Consider the following 15,674-nt stretch of genomic DNA (forward strand, 5'->3'; position numbering starts at 1 on the left):
ATAACCAATAACTCCACATTTTTGTACTGTGAAAATGAGTTAACAGCCTGTACTTTATGCTCACCTGAGGGGGATAAAGGCTCAGATGTAGTGAGCAAACATGGATGATTTATTATAATATTGTAAAAAGACTTTTCCCCTCCTTTCTGAACTCTTGCAGAGCATGAATTGCAAATTAAAGTTGTGTTTTCTTCCTCTGAAACTGTGAAAACAAAACACTGAGGGAAAATATTGACACGACACTGACGGCATTAAATTTTAGATTTGTATTAAAAGATTAATATAACAAAGCTATAACATGAAAATGAGATATGACTCCTCTTTCTTGCCTTGTAGCAGAGAACATCAGACAAGAACAGAGTTCATCAGTTTTTAATGAACAATATCGACGACAGAATTTTGTAACACAACACGATCAAATCTTCATTATTGTGGCTAAAAAACACAAGTTTCTGTTGTATATTTAAAAGTATGAATAGTTCGTACACAACACGACCTTCCAGGTAAAGAAATCACAGGGTGTGACCGTCACAGACGAGACGAGACTTCTTTTTCTACATTATGGCAGTAAACTTTAATGATGCAGTGACCTTCATCAAGACCTGTTAGCTTTACAGACAGTTAATTTTTATATTGCTTATATTTCATATATTCAGTGAACAGTTGGGCAAACACTGAACAGGAGCGAGACCTTGAGAAAAGTGGCCAAAGTTCAACGTTTTTAACAAACTGTGATAAAGAATTGTGAGATTTCCACCTTTAAACAACAATTAAAGTGTCACTGAAGCTGAAAAATGAAAAAAAGGACTTTTAACTTATATATTATTCACGTCGGAGGGTTGAGGATGAGTTCAGGTGTCACAGTCTGAGGAGTGAAGCTGCTCTGTAGTCTGGCGGTTCGGCGGCGGATACTTCTGTATCTCACGGCTGCAGGGTTTCATTCATGAAATGAAAAACCAAAAATGACCTAAAATATAGTTTCAAAACAATCCTTTTGCTTTCTCTTCTTTGTTTCAGCCCTCAGTTCAGATCTCTGTGCACTGAAACTAACTCAATGTGCTCTGTTATTTCTTTCCGATGCCACCCGCCCCGACTTGTCTTGTCTTGTTAATGACAAACTGGTGACGATCATGATGTTGGCACCGGTTTCTGTGCTGTGTCACAGGTTGTCATGGCGATCAGCTGCGTTTGATCAAACTTGTTCTGTCGACTGATTTTCAGTCGTCGGAGCTTCATCGGATTAGAGGCAGATTAGATTTCAGCCCCCTACGCTGAAATATGTTGCACATTGTTCCTGGAGGAAGTCGTCCATCACTGTAGTCTGAAAATCTGAATACGTCCGACAGAACACAGAAGCTTTTTTTTTTTTTTTTTTTTTTCCACCATTTGTCATCTGCACATGTTCAGTGTGAGAGAGCATGGCAGCTAATTAAGTCCACTTGGTGAGATATAGCCTTTTAAATCAGCCTCAGCCTTTTATTTTGGCGGGGTAGAGCACACATACAGCGCACAGAAGTCACTGTGGGTTTAATAACAGTGTGATCGCAGTCGAAGTGGATGCAGAAAAACGAGGAAATGACCTCTGGGCTTTAACCAGTGAGGAAGTTTAACTCGCAGCCTTTGAGGAACAGCAGCTTTTCTCACTTTCAGTCTGAACTGCAGAGCTTCATCCATCCTCCAACTCTCTGCTAAAGATACTGTAATAAGACACTTCCTGTTAAACCAGACGTGCAGCTCAAAGTGCTTTACGTTACGAATTTAAAAAGAGAATGAGCGATCCGATGACTGCATGTACCTGTATTTAGCTCCCTCTGCCTCTGATCTGTACCCACATTTAGCCTCTTTGAACAACATGACTGCATCTAATTATCTTCCCGGCTGCTGTTTCGCCCACTGACAGACACTTTGATATTGATTAATATTTGCTTTGTGGGTGTCTGTAGCGCTGCTGCGGCGCTCTGCTCGTCTCTCCTCTAATATTTCATTCTTCTGTCCTTGGTCTGTTTCTGTGGAGGACTCAAACTGACAAAATCAAAACTAGAAAATGATTTTGCATTAGTAAATTCAGTGTTGATCCTAATCTGGTGGAGGGCACCAAACAGGAACGACAAGAGAGAGACGCTCTGTGCTTTATAACTGAAGTATGAGCGGGACACACACTGTTTTAACATCACAGACGATAAAGAACAGAATAAAATAGTTTTGATAATAAACTTTATTTATATAGAACCTTTTAAAAACAGAGTTTACAAAGTGCTCTGACAAACAAGCCGAAGCAGGAAACTCAAGAGGACAATATTACAGAATGAACACTCAGTCGAGACAAAACACGAGGAAGCCGCGTCTAAGATGAGTTAAAACAAGAAGGCACAACAGAAAATGAAAAACAAAGAGACAATATGAGTCGTTACAAGAGTCGTTAAAAGGCAGAAAACAGGCAAGATCACAGAAGAAGAAAGAGAGAGGAAACTTAATGCAAAAACGGAGATAGATAAAAGAATAAAGGACGATAAATAGAACAACAATAAACAAATAAAATTAGTAAAAGACGGTGAAAAGAAAAGCGTTAAAACACGAGTGTGAGGCTGCAGGAAAAACATACAGCTGCAGGCTGATAAAGAAGTTCAGTGCGGCGTTCGACTGCTAAAAAGACGAACAGTTGAATATTTTTATTGAGCAGCCAGTTCAATAAAATCCTGATAGATGTGTCGACAACATACAAATAAATGAAATAAAAAAACATTTGTTTATTTCCTGTGATTTCAACACGGCGCGTCTCCTGAACGGTGAAGCGTCACAAGAGAATACAGAATCGATCAGAGCTGATTATTCTTGATAGTTTCTTCTTTTGCTGCATTTCATGGCATTTAAATGTATTTATCAGGTCATTTATTTATTCATATATATATATGTATTTCTGATTTTTGACAGTTTCAGTATGTTTCTGCAGTTCAGACATTTTGAGACACTTTCTCCGCATTTTCACTTCTTAAAGACCTTTAGGCTCGACTAACACGCTGTAAACAGGCGTGAAAAGAGGCTGCAAACAACCCAGAATGCAACACTCTCCTCAGAAGTCTTGAGTCACAAGAGTTTTGTTAGACCCAATGAATGAAATCCTGAGGCTGGTCACTACGTTGGGTCATGATGAGGCTTCATGACTGAACTTGAACTCATTTTCTGCGCTGTTACACGTCTGAATCATCTCCGTTATTTCACAAGACCTGCTGACTTATGATTCGTATTCTTTTGTTCTCGTTCATTTATTAAACATTCAGGTCAGAGGTGGTGTTTTTTTTTTTTTTTGTTCTCCTGTATGTTGGTAGGGTTGTTGACGGTGCCAGGATGCCCACCCACTCAGATACAGAGCTGAAGACAGGAAACAGAAAGAGGAGTAAAGTTAATGAGACATGAAGATACAAGCGTCAGGCAGGCTGTGTTGTAAGAACCAAACAATCTCTACATCCTCTACATCTGATGTTGTTAAATAATCTATCAAGTGACATTTTATTTGATTAATTTGTTAATCTAAATCTTCTTCCAGAGGATCTTTCACATTTATAGAGCTAGAGTTGAGAAAATGATAACAAATCCATTAAAGTTTCAACATTTGTAAGTAACCTTGAGTTAAATAACTCAAAGATTCAAAAGAGGAGACGGATACAAAACCATGTTCCATCAGACTTTACACAAGATGAGCAGCAGACGATTAAATATGTATCTGACACACTGAGCTCCAAATACTGAAGGCCCTGATTCATAATTATTAAATGAATGGGCATGGATTATTGATTCGATGCACATGGAAGTTTGCATGGGAGATTATGAGTCTTGACGCTGATGTGACGAGATCAGATAGATCGTTTCAATATAGAAGACTCCCCACTCTCTGTAAACTGCAAGAACATCACAGATACAGAGCTGTACTTCCTTTACAAATGATCTGCAGCCACAACTCTGTCTCGTAGGAACATCCTACTTATTTGTTTTCCTCATTATGTTTAAATGTGAATAATAAACGCTGCCTGGATCATCTTCACAGGCACTGTTGTTTGGTTAGACAGAATTTGTGTTTCATTCTTGAAGTCATTGCAATCTTCACCCCGTCACCATGATATAACGTTCGCAGTTAACATTTCTGCAAACCACAGATATGTCCGAGGTTGACATTTGTACCAAACATGTTAGTTATTACAGCCATCGAGGCTGCCAGACGGCCGACCGCAGTTCGAGTCACACCACAGGATATTTTTAAGAACATCTGGGGATATTTACATCCGTTTTTGTCCATTTTAAGGAGAGCTGCGAACATTTTCAGCGTTTTTTTCTGGCGACCGAAACCAGCTTCATCCAACGTGAAGTTGAACCATCTCCATCCGTGATCGTGGCGACCAAAACAGGGATTTGAAGCCAAACAATGATGTTTTCCAAACTCTGTGTTTTTTGTGCCGACACCTGAAGTATATATTGTGCGATTTTAGCCCGTTTTTTACCCGATTTTTGAGTCGCACAACTTATTTTAGAGTCAGGCTGAATTTCAGCTTCGTCGGGCGTTGCCGGGCAGTGTTTTGGGGGGAGCAAGGACATCCCAGTGCTCCCGAACTGCCAGTGGATACATTTCTGACATCCACGGGCACAAAGTGGCAAACAGAGCATCTGAAAATGCCATGGCAACACGACAATGGACAGAAAATATGGAGGCCAGGTTGGTCAAGCTTTGGGAACAGCATGCATGCCTGTCTGATGGTTCCTCCTCCTCTTACCACGACTGAGATGATTCAGAAAAGTTCATTTTGCATCCTGATTTAAACTAATCATGGGCTGTGGCTTTACATCACAGACGATTTACTCGTATAGTATGAGCTGGAATTAACAACAACATTTCTAAGATGCCCAGCTTAACTAGAGCATAAGCACAGCGTTGTGACGAGAGAGAAATAGAAAATTCAACCTGAACAGACCTAAAGTTGCAACGTAAAGAATATTTGAATCAAAAACTGATTCTGGATCAAATGGGACACCCCAGGGTTAATAACAGTTGTGTAGAGACATTTTGTAGAGAGCACCAAAACTAGATAACTAGTCAAGAGTTTCATTTTTGCTTTCTGTCCAGTTACTCATAGAATTTACTTTAAAAAGCTAAAGTCCATGAATAGGTGAAAGAGATTGGTGCAGCAGGAAGGTCCTGTACGTGCTGAGAGCCTCTGAACATGAATCAGCGTCACATTTTGAAGGTAGTGAATCACAAACAGACGTGTGGATTAAGTGGACTTCCAGCAAGTCGCCTGAAAGCGGTAAACTCCCCCCGCCCTCTCGCTCCTCGCCGTGACCCCTGGAGCTTCAGAAGTGATAACAGCACTTAAGTCCCATCCGCCAACTCGCCTCCTCGCAAACACAGATATTTCCTGTACCGATGGAGCTCGCAGATACAGCAGATAGAAATGACAAGAGAGCTGCCTGTTGCTCATTTTCAGCCCCTCCCTCCATCTTGTCTCTGATACGCCACATCACAAGACCCTTCATGGTACATCACGTCCATTTCATAATGAAGTTTTAATGGAGGCTGTTTATCATCAGACTGTCATCGTCTGTTTCTCAACTTCGACTCACTTGAAAGACGTTTTGTACGAACAGTTGGGAAACAGATAAATTGCTGAATTAATTACATAAATTAACACATTTCTGTGGCGTGAGCGGCTCAAACAGAAGGTTTAAAAGTCCATTTCTTCATTTTGGTTGAAACTAAAATGCCCAAACTTTAACTCAACTTGTCCCTCACATTTTTTTTTATTTTTGTGACATTTCCTCTCAAACAGTCCTTCCCTCTGTCCTCTCCCCTCTGAAGTGTTGAATGGAGCTTGTTGTTGTGTTGTTGTTGTGTTTGGGAGGAGAATGTTGTGTGTGGGACTGACTCGCGGAGGATCTGAAGTCAGATTTCTGTCTGTCAGTCAGTCTGGACCGTAGTCCTCGGTAACAAACGGTGGCTTTGTGATCTCACTTCTCTTTGCCTCTCGCTCATATTTCCTCTCTCCGGCTGCTGGTGTGAAGCAGTGCGTGGCGACAGAGAGATGGGATGAGGTAGTGCAGGTTGTCTCTCGGTGTGTGTTGGCTGAACCGTGACCGATGCGGACTAAAGCGCTGACTCGCTTGGAGGTTCCACCGGACCGCTGGAAAAGAGGTAAAGGACGGAAAAGATTTGCTCTGACGATCCAGGCGACAGTTTGTTTGCGTGCATTTTTGCTTAATACTCCGGTATGTGATGGGTACACATGGGAGGATTTTTGTTTGAACTGGTTTATGTAATTAGATTTAAATTGTTTGTTTTTAAGTGCGACAGTATCAGCTGAACAATTTGAGCAAAGACTTGAATGCTGTCCTTGTTTCCTCTCCTGAGAAGTGGTTTAGAAACTGCTACTCTTCTTCAAAGACGACTACAAGAGACACCATTGTTTTTACAGGACTTCTGCTGATGAGAGTCTCACGCCGTTCATTTAGCAAATTCCTTATCTGTGATGAAGTTACTTTTTCTATCTCTGAGGCAGCTGAGCTTGATGTTTTGATCTTCTGATGGCGTGCTCACTTTGGATCAGCCTGATCGTGCTTTGGATACAGCTGATCCAGTCTCTGAGTTTGAGTCATGATTTACGATTAACAATTGCTTGTTCTCATTGTCGATTCATCTGCAGATAATTTTCATGATTAATCAATCAAGACAGGTGACGAGACACTCTACAGTAAACTGTGATGTGCTAACAGCTCAGCGTACAAATATAATGCACTAATATTAGAGCGCTTATATCATATGCTAACACAACAAGCACATAATGATGCTGTGTGAAATGTCTGCTGTCGCTCCAACAGTTGTTAATCAGGTGAGCCTTCGTACTTGACAGGTGCTACATTTTAGCAAGCTAACATTAGCATGTAGCTTCTTTCTTTCTTTCTTTCTTTCTTTCTTTCTTTCTTTCTTTCTTTCTTTATTTTATTTTCTAAATCTTACAGAAGCAGCGTTTGTTAGCATTTTACATTTTAGCAAGCCAACATTAGCATGTAGCTTCTTTCATTCTTTTCCTTTTTCCTTTCGTTCTCTTTTCTTTCTCTTATTTTCTTTCTTTCTTACAGAAAGTAGTATTATTTATTTATCTATTTATTTCTGTTTTTGTTTTTTTAGTTTTTCTCTTCTTTGACTCGTAGAGAGCATCACAGCTTCATGGGAGTCATGAGACTTGTTGTGTTAATATTTAAACAATAATAACCCATTTTTTGTATCAACAAGCAGGATGTGTCCACATTATCCTGGCCTGACTGTTCCTCTGTATCCTGCAGTAACATTTGAAAAATAAATCAACAGTAAAACATTTTGGCTGCAGGATTAACAGAGCCGGTGCAAAGTACAGACAGTGTGGAGGTTAAGTATTTGTCTGTGAAGCACCTTTGGGATCAGGACGGCTGAAGTCTCGCTCGGTTGTCACTTGGCGTGGCATCACGTTCGTGTGGTCGACTACAGGTTGTAAATACAGACGCTGAGAGACAGATGATTGTTTTGGAGGCGCAGTAATGACACATAATAGTGTACTGTAAAGTGTCTGCAGCTGCGTCATCACTTGTTTGTTGTTAACTGGGTGACATCATTTGCTGTTTGTGTGCAGAGTTTCATCATTGTGTCACTTCTGTCACTGCCACATTGTTTCCAGTATATTAAGCAATCAAAACGTATCGCTTTTTTTGATTTTTTTTGTCGGTGTTAACTTATTTCTTCACATGTTTAGTGACCACACGGTTGCTAATTAGACACTGTGGCTTTATCTCGAAGAAACAGTGAATCCCTCCTCTATAATTAATGTCTTTATCATTACTATTCCTCTTGCTGAGCGTCTATGAAAGGCCGAGAGATGTACGAAAATGGCTGCGGGGAAGCAAAGAGCTATAAACAAGCGACGACTCCTTAACGTGTAGAACAAAGAGGGCTCATTACAGCGGCTTCAGGGGCGCAGAGGAAACGAGGGGAAGCTGTTATTATGCTCGTCATGTTGTTCATTGTCAGTGCTGCTGGTTAACAGTAATGATAATGAGGAACAAACACACAAATACAACCCCACAACGCTTCCTGTCGCATCGACTGCACTGTAGAATTAGATTTTACTGCGACATGTCTCATCTGGAGCCCTCAGCCTCACGTTGACTACACGCCTCACGACTGAGGCTTTGGTCACCAACCCTAAGTTCTGCTCTGCTCTCTGCTTTTCACCAGAGTGCGGCGTGAAAATTGAATCACAGTTGGCTTTCAAGGCTGCTGGATTGAAACAAAACACTGCACAGCCTGAGAGCAGCGTTCACGTGCTCACCTGTTAAACCCCGCTGAGGAAGTTGCACCTGAACTTCCTGATTTCTCGACGTGCTGTGATGGTTTTCAGACGAGTTGTCATGCACGAACACCTCTGACCTCTCAGCCCTCTGCGCTGACGGTAAAGTCCCACGTGACCTGAATGCGGCAGGAGTGAAGGGCAGAGCAGGGGGGGACGGGGCGGCGGGTGACGGACGGGGGGGACATTTTAATCACAGCAGGACGGGGGACAGTTAGCTGGAGCTGACACGGGCCTCGCCGCCGGGGACTGACTGGCAGCTCAGAGCGGAGGAGGAGGTGGAAGGTCAGCTCTGCGGGGGTGTTTCCAGCCTCGTAATGAAGGATAAGCAGGATGAAAAGAGAGAGAGAGTCTTTTAAAGGAATAATCCGCTCTGAGATCCTCTTTAACTGATACGTGTCGTCATTATTCTGTTGGTTCATCAATGTTTGTTTGTTTCTGCCTCAAGTGATGTCTCAGCTTTCTCAGGATTACTGAAGCGTTTCAGTTCACTGTGGTGTTTTTGTTTGAAGGCTGAAGAGAAAATGGTTTTGAAATTAGAAATGAGTTCCTTGTTACAAAACAGCAGAGTCGAGACAATTCATTGATCAGCCAAAGCAAATATGTTGAAATTCTGGTGTGAATATTATCTGAAAGACAAAACAAGATATTTTAAGACGTCATCGTGGTGACTTGGGAGTGTCTTTCTCATTGTTTAGTCTATGAAATGTCAAAAATGCTCACCGCAATTTACCAGAGCCAAAAATGACGTCTTCAAATCGGCTCTTTTATAACCGGTTTAGGTAAGAAATACAAATGAAGATGATCAAGGCTCATATTTAATGTTTGTTTGTATCGGGCCGTGTTTTCCCCGAACAGAAACAATATGGCGTCCACCTCCGGTTCACAAACTTTCTCTGCTGCAGCTAAACAATACGCTAAAATATGTTTCTGTAATGACACAAGTGTATTAGCCCATCAACCTTGATCTGAATCTGCAAAGTAACTAAAGTTGTCAAATAAATGTAGTGGAGTGCCTTACAATTGCACTGAAGTACAGTACTTGAACACATTTGTAGTTAGTTACATTTCATCCCTGGTTGTTCTCAACTTTGATGCTAAGTTTTTTATTTTTACCAACTTCCACTACGTTTAACCTCTACCCTACAAGTCCTAAACACATTGCAGAGCTGCTGAGATAAAACACCCTGTAAACTTGTACTTCTACGATCACCTATAAACTCTGTGGACCCACTACGATGTCCAACGAGAGCTCCACGGCCACAAAATAAAAACACGCACACACCAGAAATCTCCGTCACGGATGCCAATGTGATCCTTGAAGCATGAAAAGGGGTCTAATTGCATTTAGCTTAAGTCAGGCCACTGTGGAATACTAATATGGCTGTAAGGGGTTCAGAATTAAGGCTAAGCTTCAGTGCAAAGAAAAGACTGAATCCCCATTTCCTCCCCAATTCCTCTCCCCCTCACTATGGGAACGGCAGGGCCTCCCGGGGCTGAACTCCCAGCAGAAAGAAGGCTTTACTGTATTTGTTTATTTGCCCCAGACAGCTCGCCTTGTTGTGTACGGACCCCAGCAAGTCGTCTCCCGCTGTGTGTGCTCTCGGGCAGCCCACAGCGACGTGCCTTTATTCACTGACACACACCATCCTGTCATAAAAATGCCAAGCGGGCTCAATAAGGAGCGTGTTTGTTCGGAGAGGTTTGGAATTCCAGTCAAGCCTTTTCCACCCTCATCGAACCCCAGAGACCCGGAGAGGAAGCTGGAGAAAGACTGGAGTCAAATACTTCCTGCGAAGGGCTGGAAAACTGTCAGAAAGACGAGAGTTACAAGGAATATAATGATGAGGGGTGTGTGGAGCCAAGACTAACAGTTTTGTAGTCCATCGTGTCTTTTGAGCAGCATTAGAAAGCTTCAAAAGTGGCTATTTTAGATATGAACAGTGATAATTACAAGATTTTAATGCAGATGGAGGTTGTCCTGACTGGTTTCTCACTTAAGAGAGACTGAAATTCTTCAAATCAGGACAGTTTTTGTAGTTTTTGAACAGTTGAACAGTTCAAAGGAGCCATTTTCTTCCATGTTGGTTACAAAGTTTGGAGATTATTCTACATTTAAAGACATTTTTCACATGTTTTACCAAAGTGACCACCAAAAAATAAATAAAAAATCATCTGTTTGACGTTACAAAGTGACAAGATACCAAAAGCGAGACGACAAGAACAGCAACGCTATTTCTGACACAGGACGTAAAGAGAACCACGGCCGCTAAATAAAAATAAAAAATGTTTCAAATATGTTTTAGCTGTTTTTTGTCTTTATTTAGCCGTGTGGTTCTCCTTACGTCCTGTGTCACGTGAAACCAAAAGTGAACGCTGACTTATTCATTTAAATCCAAACCGTGATCTTTTCCAAAACCTAGTCAAGTAGTTTTATCGCCTAACCCAAACCAAACTGTGACTGAAAAGTGGAAAGACTCTTTTAAATACCTGAAAACAATACATTAAATCACACGTACCACCCTCTCGACCAGCTCATCGTTCAAAATACCAGGCAATGGAGCATTTTTATACTTTATCCCCTGAAGGTCGACCGTTCCAAAAACGGTTTTCCAGCAAAGAAATTCTTATAAAACCACCCAAACGGTCAGAATATCAGATTTCATGCACACGATGAGGTCAAAAACACAAATTATTGGAAAAAAAGCGTGCACTCAGAACTTTAAAACAGCCTATTTACCTAACAAACAGCGTGAGAGTTAAAAAAAATTAAAAAATCTGAGCAGCAGTCGCTCCGTGACTTCTGCATGCATCATGCGGGCAGACTGGAATTACAGTCCTGCCAGTCAGAGCTTGTTCGCTGTCAGATATTATCACATATGTTGAATTATTACAGAATTAAGGCGGAGCTGTGCTGAGGCTGGATATCGTACGGGGTGTCTGAGGTCATCAGACACGACAGAGTGTGTTAAAAAAAGCACCATGTGTGGTGTTTAGTGTGATGTTTCACCCCGCGCTGTCTCGTTCAGCCTCTCACTGTTTGTAGGTATGATTCATTATGCGCCTCCATTACTACGTGCCACACACCAAACACAACATAAACACAACGTGACCCCACTTAATGGAGTGTGTGCCAGCTTTGTTCACACGCATCCGATGTTTGGAGCCTCTCATGGTCGGCTGAATCAGGAAGTGTGTGTGTGTGTGCGTGTGTGCGTGTGTGTGTGTGTGACTGATCCTGTCCGATAATAAAAACACACGCAGTGGTTGTGAGGAATGTAGATTAGATACATAGAGAGGTGAGAGGTGTCTGTTAGCTGTGTGTGTGTGTGTGTGTGTGTGTGTGTGTGTGTGTGTGTGTGAGTGTGTGTGTGTGTGTGTGCAGCAACAACACATTCACACTCGCACAATGTGGTGTATAAGATCAGCAAACATAGAAAACCTCTCTGTGTCACTGAAACGCCTTTCTGTCACAGCAGCCTGCCACACACACACACAAACACACACACACACACACACACACACAAACACATTATCCTCCCAGGCTGAGGTCAGGCTGACACGCTGGCCGTCCTGCAGTGAAGCGTTCCTGCTGGCCTCACCAAGCTTTCTCCGACTGGTTTGAAGAGTGTGTGTGTGTGTTCAGAAGTGAGTGTGTGTGTGTGTGTGTGTGTGTATATGTGTGTGTCCTCCACGTCAGCTCTTGGCTCTGACACACTCAGGCAGAGTTGGAGTAACACAAAGCGTGTCTGTGATGACAGAATAATCTGATGTGTGTGTGTTCAAGTTCTGCAACGGATGATTTTCTTGATTGCTCTTGAGATCACTTGGTGCGAGGCTGCAGCCACTTAAATGTGTAGAAGCTTAAGTTTTGTCTCAATTACTACAGTTCAGTCACATAAAGTATAAGCTGAATTTACAAGCACTTCATGCCGAATCACAAAACGCTGTGTTTTACAAACTTAGCTGTCTACATTTACTGATAAGCAAAGAAATATAAAAATACGATACTTTTCAAAGGGAGTCTGGTACAGCGGGCTCCTCGTGGAACTGAACAAACCAAATTCCATTCAAAAATCTGCCACTTTACTGGCGTCTTTGCTTTATCAGCTGATGTTTATCGGCAGATTAGACCGTTCACAGAGGGTGGAAACATTTAACACGTCAGAAAAGTTATATTCTGATTAAAATCTTTATAGGGCATGTAAACAAATATGGGATCACTTTATTTAGCTTCCATGTGAAAAGGGCAAGTTTGAATCTCTGATCAAAGTGATTTTAATCGGGTTGAAGAAACATTTGTGGTTTTCAGTCATGCTAACATTAGTAGCATTAGCTCATGAGGTGGCAATGTCTTTCAAAATGTGGGTGTCAATCGCTGATTGAGATGAATGACCATGCTTTCTAACCAGTACCAACATAGCATGCTAACATGCTAATTTTTAGGTGTTAGACTCACTGTAACTGTAACCTACATACATATTTTTAAACTTTGAATACCAACACTCAAATAAGATGTTGACAATATAGTAAACAAGCTAGCAAATCACATGCTAAAGGTTAGCATCACAAAGTTAACACGTCAACCTGCCAAAGAACGAATGCTAATATAAACATCAGTGTCCTAGTTTTGACTTTTTAGTCTTGTCTTTAGTCAGCATCTTGATTCAGATGAACAAACATTTTATCACAAGTTGCTCCATAACCTCGTCTGTTCTCTGTCCTCTGCCAGGAACATTTTAATTTTTCAAAAGAGTGTCTCACTGTCTTGAAACTACTAATTAAAGGCAAATTTATGTGTATAACACAAACCCAGAGGCGACCCAAAGTGCTTCACAGATAACTGCACGAAACAATAGAAGCAGCAACAGAAATACATCTAGAATAACACAGTAAAAAGCCCACACAGTGCAAAAATAAGACACGCTAACAAATACATTTATAAGCAAAAGTTAATTATAAGCAAATGTAAGCAGGCCGGTCTTGGATTTAAAAGTAGTCGATGAAGCTGAAGGCAGCTTCAACATGTTAACTCTGAAAAACACTGATGGACGAGGGACTGAAAACCACCAGCATGATGAGAAGCTCGTGAAAAATATCATCACACTTGCTGCGGCTGAACGTCCATTAACAAAACCACCAAACACGCATGAATCTCCTCCTGACTTTGTGTAAAAACCCTGAAACCTTTGCAGCTGTTAAAGTCTTGAAACTTGTCGACACTCATTCATCTTTTTCTTTTTCTCTGTGTGTCTCCAGCGTCTGATACCGAGCAGGATGCGGCGGTGAAACTTGACCAGGAGCGGGCTGAGATAGTCGCCAAATATGACAAGGTACGCTGACGATTACACTTCATCCGGAGCAAAGAGGTTGTTGTTGTGGTTGTTCTTGTGGTCATCCACAGCCAGATTCCAGTCACTCAGTCATGCTGAGACTTCATAACAGTGTGGTGAATCCCTCCATAAATCACCGCCTTATTGCCCGTGAAACACAATAATAACAGCAGGCTGCGGGCATTGAGCGAGCCTGTGATTACAGTGCGAGAGCCACGTTTCAGATGAAACCCGTCCTCAGCCAGAGCTCATTAACCGCCGCTGAAAATCAACATGTAAACTACGCACGGTGTATTTAAAAACCACCTTAACTGTGTCAGGAGGGCAAAGAAAGACAAACATCTCTCCTGCAGAAGAGGAAACAATCTGTATATTTACATTAACCACCTGTACAGTGATACAGTGTGTGTGCGTGCGTGTGTGTGTGTGTACAGTACGGATGTGTGTGTTTCCTGAGTGACACCTCTATTTCACAGGCCGGCGGTATCAGTCGGACCAGCCCACCACGCTCGGTTTGTAAATTAGTCTTTTTAATTTAGTCCAGCAGGCTGCATAATCAAGCCGCCTCATTAAAAGTGAAGAGACCATGGAGAGAGGAGATGATGGAGGCGTGTGTGTGTGTGTGTGTGTGTGTGTGTGTGTGTGTGTGTGTGTGTGTGTGTGTGTGTGTGTGTGTGTGTGTGTGTGTGTGTGTGTTAGTGTTTGGCGAGGCAGAAAGAGGCACAATCAGACCTAAATCAATGTCATTGTCACTGTCGGGGATGGGAGGAGTTTTAATGGAGCCGGTTATCACGGCGACCACACTCGGTCGCCGCTCGTCGTTTCTCATCAGCCGACGTGCGTTTGTGGATATTAAAATGATTTCTGGTCTTTTGAGGAAAATGTTTTTGGTTCCAAAGGATTTTTCCTCTCAGCGCCGGCTGCTGTTTGTGTTGTTCACACCTGGTGTTTGTGCATCGAGGCCACGGATTGTAGATATGTCGTCATTTAAACTCAGGAAATCATCGATGACGGGCTCATTTACAGCGAGAGTCCAAAACATTTATCAATAAAAGCCGAGTTATATGTTGAGCAGACAGTTTGAAGCAAGGTGTGGAGGCTAAGGGTCCTGCTAAACAACCAGAACCTCTCTCAAGGGAGCAATCGGGCCGGAGATACAAACACTTGCTGGAGTCTTTAAGAGAGTCTAAAATCATGCTGCATTATCAGCATTTTGTTTGGTATTTAATATCACAACTGATAAAATGAAAATAATTCAAATGAAATAATCTGAGAGGTGACATCCCTTCCTGAGCTGAGGAATTAAACCTCTGAGGAGCTGTGACAAGGACAACCTGCTTTGTATTAAAGGGCCAGAAGCTTAAAAAGATGGTGGGAAACCGGAGATTTATCGTCATGAATCGGTTAATAAACTCTTAATAAACTCAGACCAGCGGCTCTGAAAGAAAGCACACGTGACTGAGCTGTGCATTGGATCGTAGAGGCGCTGAGCCCCGAGTCCTGCTTTAATTTTCCCCTGAAATTGATTTGAAGCAGCGAGAGAAGTGATGAATGCGTCGGCCATGATGACGCAGAGAGTGTGAACACACACGTGGTGCATGAGGACGGATCAACACCGACGTCTGTTCATCCTGCAGAGATGGTGTTTATATAACTGGTGGAGGGCGGAAAGGAGACGCATTTAGAAATATTTCACCTCAACATCTGGACCTCGGACCGACCTGCAGAACCACAGACAGGCTTTCTTTGTCTGTTACTGTAAGAAGAGTGTTATGAAGATATTGTAGTCGCACACAGAGGAGAGCAGCAGGACAGTCAAGTATCAGACGGTGTTAGAGGATCACTAATTGTTTCTGCTGTGCCCTAAAAGTACTCAAATCATCAGGCAAAGATCTCCTTACATCCATGTTGTAGTGAATTTTGCATTTTTGCAGTTTAAAATTTAGATTTGAAACATTTGCGGAACAAACTGATGAGT

General features: G+C 42.0%; 1 protein-coding gene across 2 annotated transcripts in view; it reads left to right on the forward strand.

Annotated features, from left to right (window-relative positions):
* The window catches only part of usp6nl (USP6 N-terminal like), a 77,397-nt gene that overhangs the window by 39,113 nt on the left and 22,610 nt on the right, over positions 1-15,674 (forward strand). For both annotated transcript variants that reach the window (XM_073480923.1, XM_073480925.1), the window contains exon 3: positions 13,623-13,696. In XM_073480923.1, coding sequence (XP_073337024.1) covers positions 13,623-13,696 — 74 coding nt within the window. The remainder of the gene's footprint in view (positions 1-13,622; positions 13,697-15,674) is intronic.

This window comes from Pagrus major, chromosome 14 (genome assembly GCF_040436345.1).
Source record: "Pagrus major chromosome 14, Pma_NU_1.0".
Classification (NCBI taxonomy): Eukaryota; Metazoa; Chordata; class Actinopteri; order Spariformes; family Sparidae; genus Pagrus; species Pagrus major.